The 16,151-nt window shown below is 37.6% G+C and overlaps 1 protein-coding gene across 2 annotated transcripts in view; it reads right to left on the bottom strand.

Moving 5' to 3' along the window:
• Positions 1-14,431, bottom strand: part of SLC25A21 (solute carrier family 25 member 21) — a 464,300-nt gene extending 449,869 nt beyond the window's left edge. Inside the window, exon 1 of one of the 2 annotated variants that reach the window (XM_045568367.1) lies at positions 14,136-14,431. In XM_045568367.1, the coding sequence (XP_045424323.1) occupies positions 14,136-14,205 (70 nt within the window). In that variant the 5' untranslated portion in view covers positions 14,206-14,431. The remainder of the gene's footprint in view (positions 1-14,135) is intronic. The other variant, XM_045568373.1, reaches the window with a different exon arrangement.
• Positions 14,432-16,151: the final 1,720 nt, after the last annotated feature.

Here is a 16,151-nt window from a genome sequence, read left to right as displayed (position 1 = left end):
TAATTAGGGCAGGAAAACTAGGGCCCTTTTGTATTTCCTTTTTCTTCCTTTGCAGCTACTAGGAATACAATGGAATAGTGAATCCTGGACAGTGCCTGGTTCCTGAGGTAATGTCTGAATTTGGTGGCAGGTGAGCAGCAATGGTTAACCTTACCACTAATGACACTGGGCATGAAGGGAACTGCATTAACTTCCTTCAGATTGTTTAGGAAATAATATGTTCTCTACTATATTGATGAAAGGTTTAGAAGTTTTAAATTAATTAACATTAAAAATTGAGAACCAAAATAATTTGACATTTATTCATTCATCTATTCATTCAACACATGTTTACTGAGTACCTGTCCTATACCAGGTCCTGTTTTACGCACTGGGGACAAAGCAGAGTACCAAATAGACCAAGATTTTTAATTCTCAAATTAGCCAGGCATGGTGGCATATGCTGTAGTCCTAGCTATTAATACTTGGCAGGCTGAGGTGGGACAATGGCTTGAGGCTAGAAGTTCGAGGTTGCAGGAAGCTATGATTGTGCCACTGCATTTCAGCCTGGGTGACAGAGCAAAACCTCATCTCTAAAAAAAAAGTGTGTGTGACTCCTCTCATGTTATTCAAATGTAAGAATATATAGATTTATATAAACTGCAAAAAAAATGACAAAAAATGCAGGCATCTTCAAATCTAGAAATAGTTAATTTGCTAACAACCCATACATATTAATGATCACTGTGACCCCCATTTTCTCCAAACTTGGTGCCTTCTTTTATTCCTAGCTCTTTGGTTTGCACTTCCCCTTTGCTCCTTCACTACTGTCTGACCACTCACCATACATCCCTCCATCCATTTATTCATTGCACAAATATGTACCAGGAACCACTGGAGTAAGAAGCTCTAGAACCCATTCACTTTTGTCCCTTAGGACAAGAGCCTCTTACAGGTTGTAAGAGACTCAAGAGACTATCCTATTTTTTTGAGACTCTCAATATGTTAAAAAGTAAAAAATGCTAACTAACATACATGGTTGTTAAAATGTAGTTTATTTTAAATGCCTACATGTCACACAGTAATTATTTTAACCTACACAATTGCAATGGCAAAGACAATGACTTTATATCTAGTCATACTTGAAAGAAATCTCAAAAATTTAAATTTATGAAGCCCTCTGTGAATGTGAGGCCGTATTCAAATGGCCTTCCTGGCCCTGCCTGGAACCCTTTTCCTCTTGGCTGCTGGTGCCTCCATATCTCCTTGCCAAGGAGAAGCCACTCCACATCTGAGTATCTCCCCCACTTCTCACCCCTTAGAGCTCTTAAAAGCTCCAGGGAAGCCAGCCTCAGGATAGAGGACCCTATATTTTGGCTTAGGATCCTAAATGCCCTGGGGATCATTGCTCCTATTAGTGGTATTTCATACTTGTTACAGGATTGTTTTTTTAAAAAAAGGAATAATAATAGTAAGATTTTTGTGGCTTGCCCATGAATTACATAACATTATTCTAGGGAGAAATGCACCCTAATGTCAAACAACTCACCTAAAACTACATATTTTTGAAACATGACCTACACATTTAGGGTATTACCTGAGACTATACTTTTTCTCACACATGGTAACTATATTTCTTATTTTTTCTTATATAGTTTTCTTATATGTCTTCCCTACGCATGATAACTATCTTTTTTTTCATTCAACTTGCCCATAAAAGTGGTTTTACAAAATTGTATCATCCATTTCTAACTTATATAAATAATGGGAAGTAGAAGACTTTCTTTTTGAGTTTACAAAATAAAATATTTCTGTGTATAGCTGCACAGAAACAGCAACTGTGAATTTTATATTGATTATGTCATATATTATATTATAGAGAGCAAATCATACTGTTTAGCATAGGATCATCTTCATTTAGATACACTTTAGGTCAAAACACAAAATTTATATTTTCAATGTTGCTCTGAGAAACTATGACTCCTACAAGGAACATTCCTTCCACTATCAGCAAAATAAAATGCTATGAAAGAGTTCAAAGTATTTGGCTTCTAAATCAGATGATATTTTTTTTAACCTCTGCAATATTTATGTCTGATTAGGGAGGAGTACATAAGCAAAACAGGTTTCAATGGAATTTCACTGCTTTGTGGCAAATGCTATTTGAATAAAAATATATGTATTGAGTAGCTACTATATTCTAAGCACTCTACTAGGCCTGGAGATACAAAATAAACAAGACCTGGCCTCTACTTAACAGGGGCTCACTCTTTGCAAGACTTAGAAAACAAGAAATAGATCGATTGTAATCTTTTAAATTAATGACAAAAAATCAAGGAAAACTAAAATAATTGTGATAAGCATCTTTGCAGAGTGAAACATAACACTACATATTATGTAAGCATACCAATGAAAACTTTATAAGCACATATAATACTAGATTATGGCCATTTAACTATTGAATGAACAGATGATCCATTTTTTGATTATGGAAGATATAAATCCCACAAGAATAACGTAGACATCATTCTCACCGCTGCTTTTTGTTTAACTTAGATACCAGTGTTTCTATTTTTCTCTCTTTTTCTTCCCTTCCTTGCTTCTCTGTTGAATTTCTAATATCCAGCATACATGTGCTCAAAAGAATAGAAGGTATATACCCATGCATATCTCTACCAACTAATGAAGGAAACAGAAAAAGTCTTATCACTTCTTGAGGCTCGATCAGGCAAACACGATGAAACTGTATTGTCCTGTAAAACAAAGTTTCTGATATGCCTTAGCATTTTGATATCATTACAGTCCTATTTCAATGTTAAAGAATATAAAACAAATGTTTTCTTAGGGCAACTAAAACCGCTAAATCAAAAAAATCACTAGTCTTTAATACTTTGTATATTTATTACGGTACTTTCAATATTCATCCTCTTTATATAATTGTCCTAAAATTCCTTGGCTGTATGCATTTCTCATTAAGAAAGAAAAAGTACTCTGTTTAATTTAGTAATCATTTAACCAAAAAAAAAAAAAAAAAAGTTTTTAAAGACATGGGAAAGTTATACTGCCATCTTGTGGTTAAAAGTTTATTTACAGCAGCAAGCATTTGTATTTCTCATTTACAAACTAAATCCACAACACAGTATATATTATCCTGAAAAAATTCCTGTTTAGAACTTATGTTTAAGAAAAATAATATTATTCATAACTCTCCCCAATATCTTATGTTAAAAGCCAGTAGATTAAAACAAGAAATGGCATTTTCAGTAGCTGCTTCAGATATGTAAATAAAAACAACTATGCATTTAGCACTATAGCTCCTGCTCACAGAAGTTTATAATTTACTATTACTGGAATATACACTCTAGCCCTAAGAACTTGGAGAAAAAGTTTTGTTTGATCCAGGACTCTACTTCAAATTCCAAAGTAAGAACCACCATAGAGAAAATAAATATTATAGCAAATAGAAATAGTTTCTTCCATTTCTCTTTCTTACTTATATATAAACCTATTTTCCATACACAGCTGAGAATCATAATTAAATGGAAAAATTAATTCCAAAAGTACAATCTTTTGTATTTCTCAGGTGTAGAATCCTCTGTGATCTATGTAAGGCACCTGTTCTAACTGCTTTGCAATGGTGGAAATCTAATTAGAAGTTAACCCATTTCTAGATCTAACTCTATCTGCAGAAAGCTTTCCTTTTTCACCAAAATTATAGGAAGACAGCACCACCTATAGGTCTGCACAAGTGCAGAACGTTATCTTCGATTCAGACATGAACGTCCACTGTGATACACTAGCCAATCAAATGTACTCCCCTAGAAAGATGCTCCAAAACAACCCTGCTCATTCTCAAATCTCTGGAGAAGATTTTGCAATTTATTCCAAAGTATTTTAACCTATTTCTACAATCATTCCCCCAAATAATAATACTAATTATAGCAGCCTAAGCAACAAAAACTAAAACCAATGTTTCCCACATTGTATTACTCTGATTTGGTACACTTTCTAGTCCATAAATATTGGTCACTTTTCAAGAAATATTAGCACATTGGTATGTCCTGTCTTTCTTTATTTTTCTTGCTCTCTCTCTCTCTCTCTCTCTCTCCCCATCTCTCTCCCCCTCTCCCTCTACCTCTCCCTCTCCCTCTCTCGCTCTCCCACTTTTCCTCCTCCCCCACCACATTCTGAAATTTTCATTTTGGTCACAGTTCCATTTTGGGTTCATCCGATTCTATTGAAACATACATTTCATTCTTCTTTCTCCAAAGATAAGGAAGTTATGCCTTCTCCCTATAGCAGTCCATTGTAGTTTTTACGGACATTAAACTAAATTCACCCTTGCACTTAACCTAAAGCAACCAGACTCATACAAAAGAAAAGGCTCAAGACAAACCTATTTCATGCACCTTAAGATCCCTCCTTTTTCACAAACGTGCTCTTCCCGTCCATCCATTCTGGTATTGCTCTCACTTCAGTGAGACACTCCAGAAACTTACCTGGTTGTATAAGGGTTCCGTTAATATTAGTAATACATGAGGATTGAGGTTTGGCCCATTCCTAATCAATTGCCTGGAGGGGCTGGCAGAAAGAGATGCCCCTATTGATGCTGACAGAGCCCCCTGCTGGGTAATGTGGAGAATTTTATATATGAACTACAGCTGGCATTTGAAAGTCCTACAAACACAAGAAATGGCCTGTTGCACCAAGTACAGACTCTGTTCATCAATACTCAAGTTCCCAAGGCAGCTATGATACTTAACCCAACCAGAGAGAAAAGAAGCCCTATGGGGGCAATACATATATGGGGCTGCTTGCCTGATTTCTCATTCTGCACTCTAAGAGGCAGGGTGGAATAGTGGATGAGAGCTCAAGCTTTGAAAACAAAGAGAACAAAGTTTGAGTCTGTGCTCTGTCACTGGCCTTGAGCAAGTTACTTAATTTCCCTGAGCTTCACTTTTCTCATCTTCAAGAAGTTACAAATTAATATAGATGATTTAAGCAAAGTAAGGTGCTTTATGCATAGTAAGCATTCAATAAATGTTAGTACTCAAAAAGATAAGACATTTATCTTATCCTATTTATTGACTGTTATAATTAGTTAGGACCCCCTCAACCCAAACAAACACCTAACAAATTTCACTTGTGACTTAAGATGACAAAAAAAAATGAATAAAAAAACCGAACTCAGAAATAATCAACAGAGCAAATAGACAAACTACAGAATGGAAGAAAATATTTGTAAACTGTACGTTTGATAAATAACTAATATCCAGAATCTACTTAAGCAAATCAGCAAAAAAAAACAAAATAAAACAAAAAAAACCCCCACAAACAGCCCATTAAAAAGTGGGCAAAAGACAGGGACAAAAGCCTTTCAAAAGAAGATGGACAAATAGCCAATAGACATATGAAAATGTTCAATATCACTAATCATCTGGGAAATGCAAATTAAAACCACAATGAGATATCACCTTACCCCATTTAAAATGGCTTTTATTAGAAAGTCCAAAACTGATAGATGCTAGCATGGATGCAGAAAGAAAGGAACACTTATACACTGTTGGTGGGACTGCAAATTAATACAACCTCTATGAAAAACAGTATGGAGATTCTCAAAGAACTAAAAGTAGACTTACCATTCAATTCAGCAATCCCACTATTGGGTATCTTCCCAAAGGAAAAGAAGTCATTTCATCAAAAAGACGCTTGCACTCGAATGTTTATTGCAGCACAATTCACAATTGCAAAGATGTGGAATCAACTGAAGTGCCCATTAGTTTATGAGTGGATTAACAAAATGTGGTATATGTTTTGTACCAGGTATATGTTGTGTATATGAGCAGTACCAGGGAGTACTGCTCAGCCATAAAAAGGATGAATGAATGCCTTTTGCGACAATTTGGATGGAACTAGAGACCAATATCCTAAGTGAAGTATCTCAAGAATGGAAAAACAAATATCACATGTACTAGCTATTAAATTGGAACTAACTGATGGGCACACATGTGGACAGAGGGAAGTATAAGTCATTGGAAATCAAGCAGGGGGGAGGGGGGAGGAGGGGAGGGACAAAAACCTACCTAAAGGGTACAATGAACACTATTTGGGTGTTAGGCACACTTACAGCCGTGACTCAAGCATTACAAAAGCAATCCATGTAACAAAAACATTTGCACTCCCTTAATATTTTGAAATAAGAAAAATTTAAAAAACTGAATTCAAAATAGGGATGAGCAAAAGTATACAACCAAGAGAAAATGGTATTTGAAGATCTGATACTAGTTTCAAAATATATCTCTAAAACATGTTCGAAAATAAATAGAGTCCACTTGACCCTCAATTCCATGTTATTTCTACTGTATACCTTAGAAATGTGAGTCTGCAGGGCACAAAAAAGCTGGAGATACAGATCTGGGAGCAACTTGCAAATAGGTAATACTGAAGCCACAGAGTAGGTGGGCTTGTTCAGGGAGATAACAGAATGTGAGGAGCAGAGAACTTAGAACTATGTAGAATATCAATTTTTGAGGAAAGGGGAAGAGGAGCCAGAAAAGGAGACAGTAAAAGAGCGATCAGATGAAAAGAAGGGGGCGAAAATCAACCTCAGAGACCCTTTAAAGAGAAAAAATGGTCAGAAATGTGAAATTCCACAAAGACTTGATAGAATTCGAAATGAAAAGCAGCAGTTAACAGGTTCAGCAGAAAGGTAAAGATGGATATCCCAATTGCAGTAAGCTGAAGACTGAGTGAGGAACTTTTCAGAAAGGTTGACTGTGAAAGGGAGGAACACAGGGCCATATCTTGAGACATGGGATGTGAATTTCAGAAACACAACATGAGGTGAAAAATACAATAGAATGTCTCTTGTGGGTTGAACTGTGTGTGTCCCTGAAAAAAATGTGTTCAAGTTCTAACCCTAGTACCTGTGAATGTGACTTTATTTGGAAATAAGGTCTTTGCAGATGTCATCAAGATGAGGTCATATTGAATTAAAGTGGACCCTAATCCAATGACTGATGTCATTATAAGAAGAGGGACACAAATAGATAGACAGGGAAAGAATGCCATGTGACAATGGAAGCAGAGATTGGAGTGCGGTGTCCACAAGCCAAGGAATACCAAGGACTGCTGGCAACTGCCAGAAGCTAGTAGAGAGGCAAGGAACAGATTCTCCCTCACTGCCTCCAGGAGCCAGCCCTGATGACACTTTGACTTTGGACTTCCAGCCTCCAGAACTATGAAAGAATAAACTCCTGTTGTTTAAGCCATCCAGTTTGTGGTACATTGTTCTGGCAACCCTACCAACTAATATAAGGTCTATATAAATAAATTAAAAAATACAGATCTAATAGAATATTTACAATGTGTATAAACCGTGATCATATGAAAGTGTGAAATAATTGACAAAAACATTTAAATATCTTAATTACTTGGAAAATAATTGTCTGCCAATTTATATATAATAATAACGTGAGAATGAAAGAAAAAGGAAAAGGAAATAGGTAACAAAAACCAGTTAAAATCTAGTACAATTGTGAAAATCCTATAGAAGTCCATTAACATGGTTTCTTTCATGCATTGTCATTTTAAAGATATCACCTACTTAAATCATAAAAATGTCTGAAAAGGATTTGTGCAATTGTTTTCAGTTTGTGGTACTGGAATGAGAAATGAAACATAAATAAAAAGATTATCATAAGCCTCTCACTCATAAGGTGACAGAGATTTTAGACCTAAAGGTATTTTTTTCACATTTACTGAATGATTTCAACAAAAGAAAGTATTGTTGAAAGAAAGTATAATATTATTGCAAATGTTGTCTAATGACTAGAACCCCTGAATACTTTTCTTTCTTCAGAGTAGGAGCCTAAGAATAATACTCTATGGCTTGGGCTTCTGATAATTATTTATTAATATAGTCAACAAACATTTCTGAGCACCTACTGTGCTATACTCTGAAACACCTGGTTCTCAATGCTCTGAGATGTTATAAATCGAGTCTCGGAGCAAGGGGGAGGTGAGGAAGGGCTGGTTTAACAATATGTTCCTAGAACATTGTGTAAAAGTTGTTTTACGTTTTATGTCAGTTGAATCAGGTACCCACATATTAAGAGTACTTACACTTTTAAAACATCTTGTAGGGAAGGAGAGTAAAATAAGATATCCTTTGAAATGTGGTTATGCAATTCATATTTTATTTGTTCTTAAATTCCTATTTTAGAGAACTAGATTTTCTTAAAGATAGACAAGCTACATTTTAATTAAAACACATCCCTTAAGGGTATTTTATAATTAATTTGAGCAACAGAGTTGCTTCCTCCTGTGTGGTTGAAATAAGGGGGATTTTTTTCCTCCCTAATTACCCAGATAATGGGTTCCAGCCTCCCTTTGATGTGTCATAAAGGCTCACCTGTTTCACTATAACCTGCTATTTATTATCAAACAATTACATTTTCCCAAATCCTGAATTTCCAAAGGTGCCATTTATCCAAATCACATGTGTGTCCCCTTTGCACCCATTCTAAAAAAGAATTTTCCTTGATCAAAAATTTAACCCTCATTACCCCCTGGTGTATCAGCCCTTTTATTACCTAGTCCAAATTAAAATCCAGAAGACTTCTAGTATACACACTGACTATTAAGGAATTTCTTTTAACTGTATTTTAACTATTATGTTAAAGTAAGAAAAGGTAGAAATCTTGTGAAAATGAAGCATAAGATATAGAAGATTGGTTAAAAAAATGAAGATTTGAAATTATCCTTTATGTTTTTATTATGTTTTATTTATTTATGCTTTATTAACCTTTTTAGGTTAAAAGCCTTGGACTCTCTCCCTATCAGAATAGGGCACAATTTGCATATACTTTCAGACAATTACTCTCCCAGAAGCCTATGCATGAATCCCAGGTTTCTCTCCCCCAAAAAGTTCTTTCATTTCACTCTCATTTGACTCTTTGAAGGTAATTAGTGAGATTACACTGCACAAAGTACTTGAATTATGCCTAGTGTAAAATTGGAAAACTTGTTTCCAGAATACTTTGGCTAAAACAATTAATTTCAATGAAAACAATGGACTCCAGAGAGATGCACAAAGTAAAAACACAATAATTGATGAAGATGTGGTGGAGTGAAAGTCCCTACAAGACACAAGGGACTAAGTTGAGGTTGGAGAGGAGGGACCAGCAGCCTAGAAATTTTGGAAAATAAATCAGTGTCTTGCCATCACAGTGCTCATGTACATGGTATATAGAAGGGAATAATGCTATAGGAATCATTCTGAGTTGGCCTTGCTGACTTTGAGGGATATAAGATTCCGGGAGGCAGGAGGAGGGTCCTAGAGTTGCCACTGTAGAAGGGAATTCAGTGTGGACAGGGCCTAGGCATGAATCAGGAGGAAGCCTGACAGGCCCTGGCAAGAGCAGGGCCTCTCAGGGCCCCAAGGGGACTTTGTCACAGACCCTGGGAGGTTCTGAGGTTGGATGTGAAAACCCTGTGAGAGGCTGTAGAGAATGACCATCTGTGTGGGCCTAACAGGCTCCTCTATGACATGGAAAATAAGAACAACCCCAACGGCTTTAAAAATACACGAAAGGGCCCAAACTGGTCATTAGGGAGAATGGGAAGGTCTGAGGTGGAACCATGCTCTTGAAAGCTAATTTTTTTCCTATACAGAAGCAATTATTTGGAGTGAGCAAGATACTATTCAGTGGAAAAACTGTAAGGATTGTATTTGTAGATAAAAGAGTTCTTTTAAGGAATGTAAACTAATCAGAGCTCCAGAGATAAGGATAGCTAGTAGATGCAACTTGAGCTTTCCGGCTTCAAAAACTGCCTGGCAGTGGGAACAGCATTCTCCCAGTCCCTCTCCTACCCCTCATTTCCTGTAAAAACGGCTGCATGCTTGTTCAACCATGGCATGTTAATTATCTCCTCTGCGCATCAGTGTCTTTCCCTGTAACTGGGGATTATAATCCTGCCTACCTTGTGGAGTTGTGGTGAGGATTAAAAATGTTAATACATGCAAAGCTTAGAACTGGGTCTGGCATTTAGTATTTACCCAATAAATGTTGGCTAGCTTTATTATTTGCATCATTCACGTGTTAATCAGAATGTCAAAGCTGGATGGAGCTGTAGAGGCCATCTGGGGAACATTTATGCAGAAAATCATTTTCAAGCTGGGCCTTGGAAAATGAATAGCATTTTGATTAGTAGAGAAAATAAGGGGGAAGACATTCCAGGCACTGAGAATAAAGATGGAAAGGTATAGGCAACATCCAAGTATGGTGAGCAAACCTATTTAGCAGAAACTGGATGGAATGTGTAGGAGAGGGATGGAAAATAAGCCTGAAAGCTAAATTGAGGGCACGTACTAAGGAATACAGAATTCATTCTTCTCTTTCTGGTCAGCCATGAAAACCAAGACAGATTTCACTTGGCAACCCTCTGCAGTTTGGCTTTGGTCTTCCCAATCCATGAATATTTTTTCTCAAAGATCTTCTAACACAATGCTTCTAAAACTTTATATAATACAAACCAACGACTTGGGGCCTTCTTAAAATGAAGATTCTGATATAGTCAGTGTGGAGTGAGGCCTGAGATCCTACATTTTCAACAAGCTTTCAGGTGCTACCATACTCATTCCGGCTGCTCATCCATGGACCACAATTTGAGTACCAAAGGTCCAATCCAGTGACCTCTTCTCATTCTCATCTTTACCCCCTTTGCAGTGCTGGGCCTAGTCGATCTTCCTAAAGCTCTCATCATTGGCTTCTATGACTCTCTCACTTGAATCTTATGCTAATACTTGAAGCTGAGAACACAGACTAGAAGCCTGCTCTGTAAAAATCCAGTACATATGGACTTGTCTTGAGCGCAGCCTTCATCACATAAGACAAAGTTGCCACTGGTAACAAGTTCTATATATAATAGCTGTAGCTACAATCTCAAGGCCAGGCTTTAGATCTATATTGTCCAAGCAATTGTCAATGCACCAATCTCTTTAGTCTTTTAAATGAAAATATTACAAACCATCTTCTAATAAGAGGCAGGCATATACTGTTATAGAGAACACCTATTGCCTATCTCATGATCCATCTAGTTTTTTCCTCTGGAAAATAATCTCCCCTAAGGTTCCCCAACCTACCTTCCCCACCAGTCTACATAGGGATTGCCTACAGTTGATTGCTGCAGAGGTGGGCCCCTGCCAATGCTGGGTTATTTTGAGTCTTTATCCCAGGATTTTGGACTAGAACTGAAAAAAACCAAGTCAGTCTCTTGCTCTCTGTAAGGAACAGAAGCCAAGAGCATGTATACTTAGAATCTGCTAGGGACTACATTCTGCTACATGGACTAGAAGAGCAGAAAACAGCAGTCAACCGTAAGAAAGAAGACTGATGTGGACACCAGGAGAACACAGGGAAATAGCTACACAGCGTGACATAGATCTCCACATAGGCTGGGTAGGCAAGGCTTGACCACAGTCTGGCCTGACTCTACAGAATGTCCTGTAATTTCTCCAAGTGAAAGGGAAGGTAAGCAGCCCATGAGGAGCTATTAAGAGGCCGTTTCTCCTCCTTGTCCTGCAGAAGATTGCCACAAGGCCATTTGCCCATCCATCTCTCTAGTTTCAGTACAGCACAAGACCTTCCACCTTACCCCCACGTAGATTACAACTGCAGACTTCAGCATAAGTCTATAAAACTGCTTGGCTGTGGTTTAGAGGTAGGTCCTCAAAAGCAGAGTGACCCACCACTCACAACACCTACCCTCTGGGCTTCAGTTCAGTGTTGTCTGTGGTACTAGGGCACAGGGAACTGGTACCATGATGACTTACTTTTGCTGTCTGTGTAAGTAAGAAACTCTCTGAATCTATTTTGGCATGTTTACTCCTTACCAGGCAAAATCGTGAAACTATGGCAAGCTATCCTAACAGCTGTAGTAGTAATACTTGTGGCCCTATTATTCCCACCTCCCTGCTGCCTTGGGAATGCTTGACCACTTGAGAAAGAGAAGAGATGTTTTAAAAAAAAAAAAAAAAAAAGTCAATCAACATATTTACTCTACTTCCAAACAATAAATATTTGAACCATTTTAGTTCAAAAAAAAAAAAAAAAGAGAGAGAGAGAGAGATGGCAATTAGTTCACTTCCTGAGTTCCCCTCAATGCTTCATCCCCTGATTCCAGTTTGTCCCAGGAATGCATTCCAGACCTTGAATTCCAAGAGATACCCTGGTATCTCTCCAATAAACCTCCCCAGTTTCTTTTTTATTTTCCCTAAAAAAGCCAGAATGTGTTTTTGCCCTTTATAACCCAAAGGTCATATAACACCCCCCCCAACATACACACATTATATTCAATGGCAGTATCAGTAATTAGAATCGAGTTGCTAGACAACCAAATGCATTTTCTGTTTTTATTAAAATTCTGCCTCTCCTATATATTGATTGCTTTCTGGTCCTTGACCTAGTTTATGTAATAGTGTTAGTCTACATTTATCACAGTGCAATAAATATAAAGTTTTATGAAAATGCTTTCAGTCAAGTAAAAGTAGACATGACTCTATTTTACTATTATGAAAGCACAAAATATACAAATCAACTATGCACCTACTTTTTTCTTATAAATGTCCTAATTTTCATTCATATTAGTTACAATTGTAAGAATTATGATGAATCACCCATTATGTTTGTAATAAACACTTATCCAACTAAACAGTGTAAATGGGATTAGAGTCTGATCCACTTTTAATATTCTTTGAGTTTAGCAGTGCCTGATATATAGTAGGATCGTCTAAATCAATATACAGATGCCTTATGAGTCATTTGTCATAGCTTAGGATATTGATCAATTAGCCTCACTTTCCCTTTGGGCCAGCTGAGTTTTCTTTGATCACAAGGCAGGTGATCAGCTGGCAGAGCCTTGGACATTGTGGAATTTACCCTAAAATAGTGAATAAATTGGTGCAAATTCATCATCACTCCTGGGAAACAACTAAAAATGTAAGCAGTGGGGCCACTGTCATCATAATAATGAATGGACATTACACAATTACCTATAAGAAAACAATGCCTCAATTGTTATATTAATAAGATGACATCTTTAGGAAAGTGTGCAGATTGTAAAAGACACATCTGGTGGCTTTGGTACACCTGAGATGCAAGCAGTTCATGACATAATGATAACTAATCATAAGTAGTCCCTTATAAAAAGTCCAAATTTGTTTGAAAATAAAGTAAATTTTACCTAGTCAAAGTTAAACATTAGACATCTTCTAGTCTGTGTCTTAATATGATTTATTAGAGTTACCATAATATAATTTATTAAAAGAATAGCTGCATTTATAAAATCTTTTATGGTGACGAGCCAGTTATGATACATACTTTACATATTTATAATAAAAATGCATCACAGTATGTAAGATTAAATTTTCAACCAACTCATAATTTATATTTTAAATATCTTTAAATTACATGCACATGACGTCTCTTATGGTTAATAACTTTCTCCAGCCACATTTAACTGTAATTATTTCCAAGATTAGTTATAATAGATTTTTTTCTAAAGGTTTTTTTCCCACAGCATAACTCTCCATAAATTGTGAGTCCATTATATCAAAGGTGTTTTTATGTGTTAACATATGCATTTGATTTTAATGTGCCTATTTAAGGCACAAATGTCCCCAAGCAAGCAGAGTATGCATTAAGAAGCCCTGCCGAGTCCTGAGGTAAGTACTTTGATGAGGGAGGCAGGATTTATATAAGATGTGAGCTAGCTTCTAAGAGTCTACAATTGACAGCAAAACTAATACGAAACTAGAACATTTTCAAGTAAAACAACCAGCAAGGCAAAAAGGACTCCTTAAAGCTGCGGGCCTTGGGGCTGCCACCCTTGCTGGCTAGGCTAGGAACAGAGAAGGCCGGACGGAACCCGAGAGCGGCCCGCGCGGGCGCCGCGGCTGCTTTACCCGAGGCACCGGCCTCCGCCGCCCGCTCCCGCCTCCTTTGCTCTCGCGCTTCAGCGGCTCAAGCGTTGCGCCGGGAGCGCAGAATTTTGAGGAAGAGGGTAGAACTGCGGTTGGGACACCTGTACAGGAAATGCTGTCGGGACACGCGGTACGGAAGAGACTAGCCTCCGGCGGGGCCGGACGACCTTACCAGCAGAACCACCGGCCACGATCTGCCGAGAAGCCTCGCGCGCTAAGCCGACATCGGGCTTGGCCGACATATTCGCGGGCGGAGATAAGTGGGCGAGCTCGCAGCCTGAACGCCGGTCTGCACAGCCTCTCCTGACCCAGATTGCTGGGGCTGGGGTTGATCCTCGGGCCGAGTGGCCCCTTGTGGGGCGGCAATGCAACAACTGCTGGAAGGCGAAGGTTCAGGGCGCAAATTTGCTGCGTGATCTACGGCCGGTCGGAAACCTGTCCGTCGCGCTCCTTCTGGGGCGCCCTTTGCTCAGAGAAAGTCATTGGAAAGAACTCGCTGATGGAGTTGGGTTTGCCCACTGCAGCCAGTCAGGCTTGGGCTCCTAGACTGACGACCCAAACCTTCCCTATCAGGAGCCTCCCGCAGAGTTTGTCAAGCTGGACGCGCTGTCTTTGATAACGCAAGTGAGGTGACTCGGGCTTGGAGTTCCAAGTGCAAGGCTGGGGCGACCCTTGTTTCTTTTGGCAAGCCAGAGGACAGTGCAGTTCGGAAGAAGGGACTGGTAAATTAATTCCTCGGAGTCAGTTGTCGTGAAATTGTGGACTGTAGCAACTAAGCCAAGTCAAAGCAAATCCAATTTACAATTATCTTACAATTGAGCTAATGTGCTACTTTACCAAAAATGGTTTTAAGGGAATATATCTCATACCTCATCAACTTGAGTTTATCCACTGAAAGACCAAAAAAAAAAAAAGAAAAGAAAAGAAAAAGGCTGGTTACAAATAAGTCTCTCCAACACCCAGGTTAGTGGTTCTCAAAGTTTGGTTCTAGTACCCAGCATCATTAGCATAATTTGTGAATTTGTTAATCTCTGGGGATAGGGCCCAGAAACTTGTGTTTTAACAATTTTAACAAGTTCTCTGGTGATTGTTATGAATGTTAAAATTGTGAACCACTGACTTAAATCATTAAGGAACTTACAGTATATTCGCTCTATAAAACGTTCAATTACTCATACTTGCTCCTTACCATAGTTAGCAAAACAAAAATACAAATTTATACTATTTTTAAACCACAAGTTGCAAATGCTATGTAAAAAAGATAAAAGATTGTGAAATTTTAGAAAAATACTTGCCACACCCCTAACAGGCAGGAGATGATAAGAGTAAAAGGGCGAATTGAGAGGCTTTGGAACCCCTCTTGTCATATTTCTTAAACTTGTTAATACTAAACATATTTAGTTGAGCCATATACAATTGCCATTTTTAAAGGTCAAAACTATTGAATAGCATCAGTTTAGTATAGTTCAACTTAATACATATGATTTCCAATCAAATGTACAGAATACAACAAAGTAGTCATTTTTATTTCTTAGGCGAAGCCATTAATAGTAATACTGATATCTGACTGGCAAAATTATTTAAAGTGTTTGAGGAATTGGGAAAACGTACTGTTTATGTGATCTGATATGCAAAAATAAAGTTTCTCATTTGGTTAAATATTTTATTAAAATTGCTAAGTTTGAAAATGTTTACCAAGAGTAGTTTTCAGAAATTTTGCTAACTAGATAGAATAAAAGCTTTTGAGCAATAGCTTTCAGTCCTTTACTAATGTGGGGTCTTGAGTGCATTAGAGAATCACTTATTCAATAACTATTGGGAACCTATTGTATACTAGACATAGAAACAGAATTTCAGAGCTCATAGGAAAGGTTTCCCTCATTTTCCAAAGTGGAAACTGAGTTTTCCAAAATCACACCAAGAGTAATTTAGGCTTCCTTCTTCTGATAGTGGATTGTAGATTCAAATATTAACCCCAGGCTGAACAAACTACATTCTGTCACACACAAACATATAATAGTTAAATGCCCCCCCAATTAATTCCATTTATTTGTATATAAGTAGAGCATATTTTAAGTTTAAAAAATATTGGTCACAACTATTAAACCCCAAGGCACACACTGAACCAAATTGTACATTCATTGAGAGCTTACTATCAGCACTTTCCTAGATGCTGACAATATAACTA

The sequence above is a fragment of the Lemur catta genome, chromosome 1 (assembly GCF_020740605.2).
Source record: "Lemur catta isolate mLemCat1 chromosome 1, mLemCat1.pri, whole genome shotgun sequence".
Classification (NCBI taxonomy): Eukaryota; Metazoa; Chordata; class Mammalia; order Primates; family Lemuridae; genus Lemur; species Lemur catta.
The sequence above is the reverse complement of the archived record's forward strand: the minus strand, read 5'-3'. Positions and strand labels throughout refer to the sequence as shown.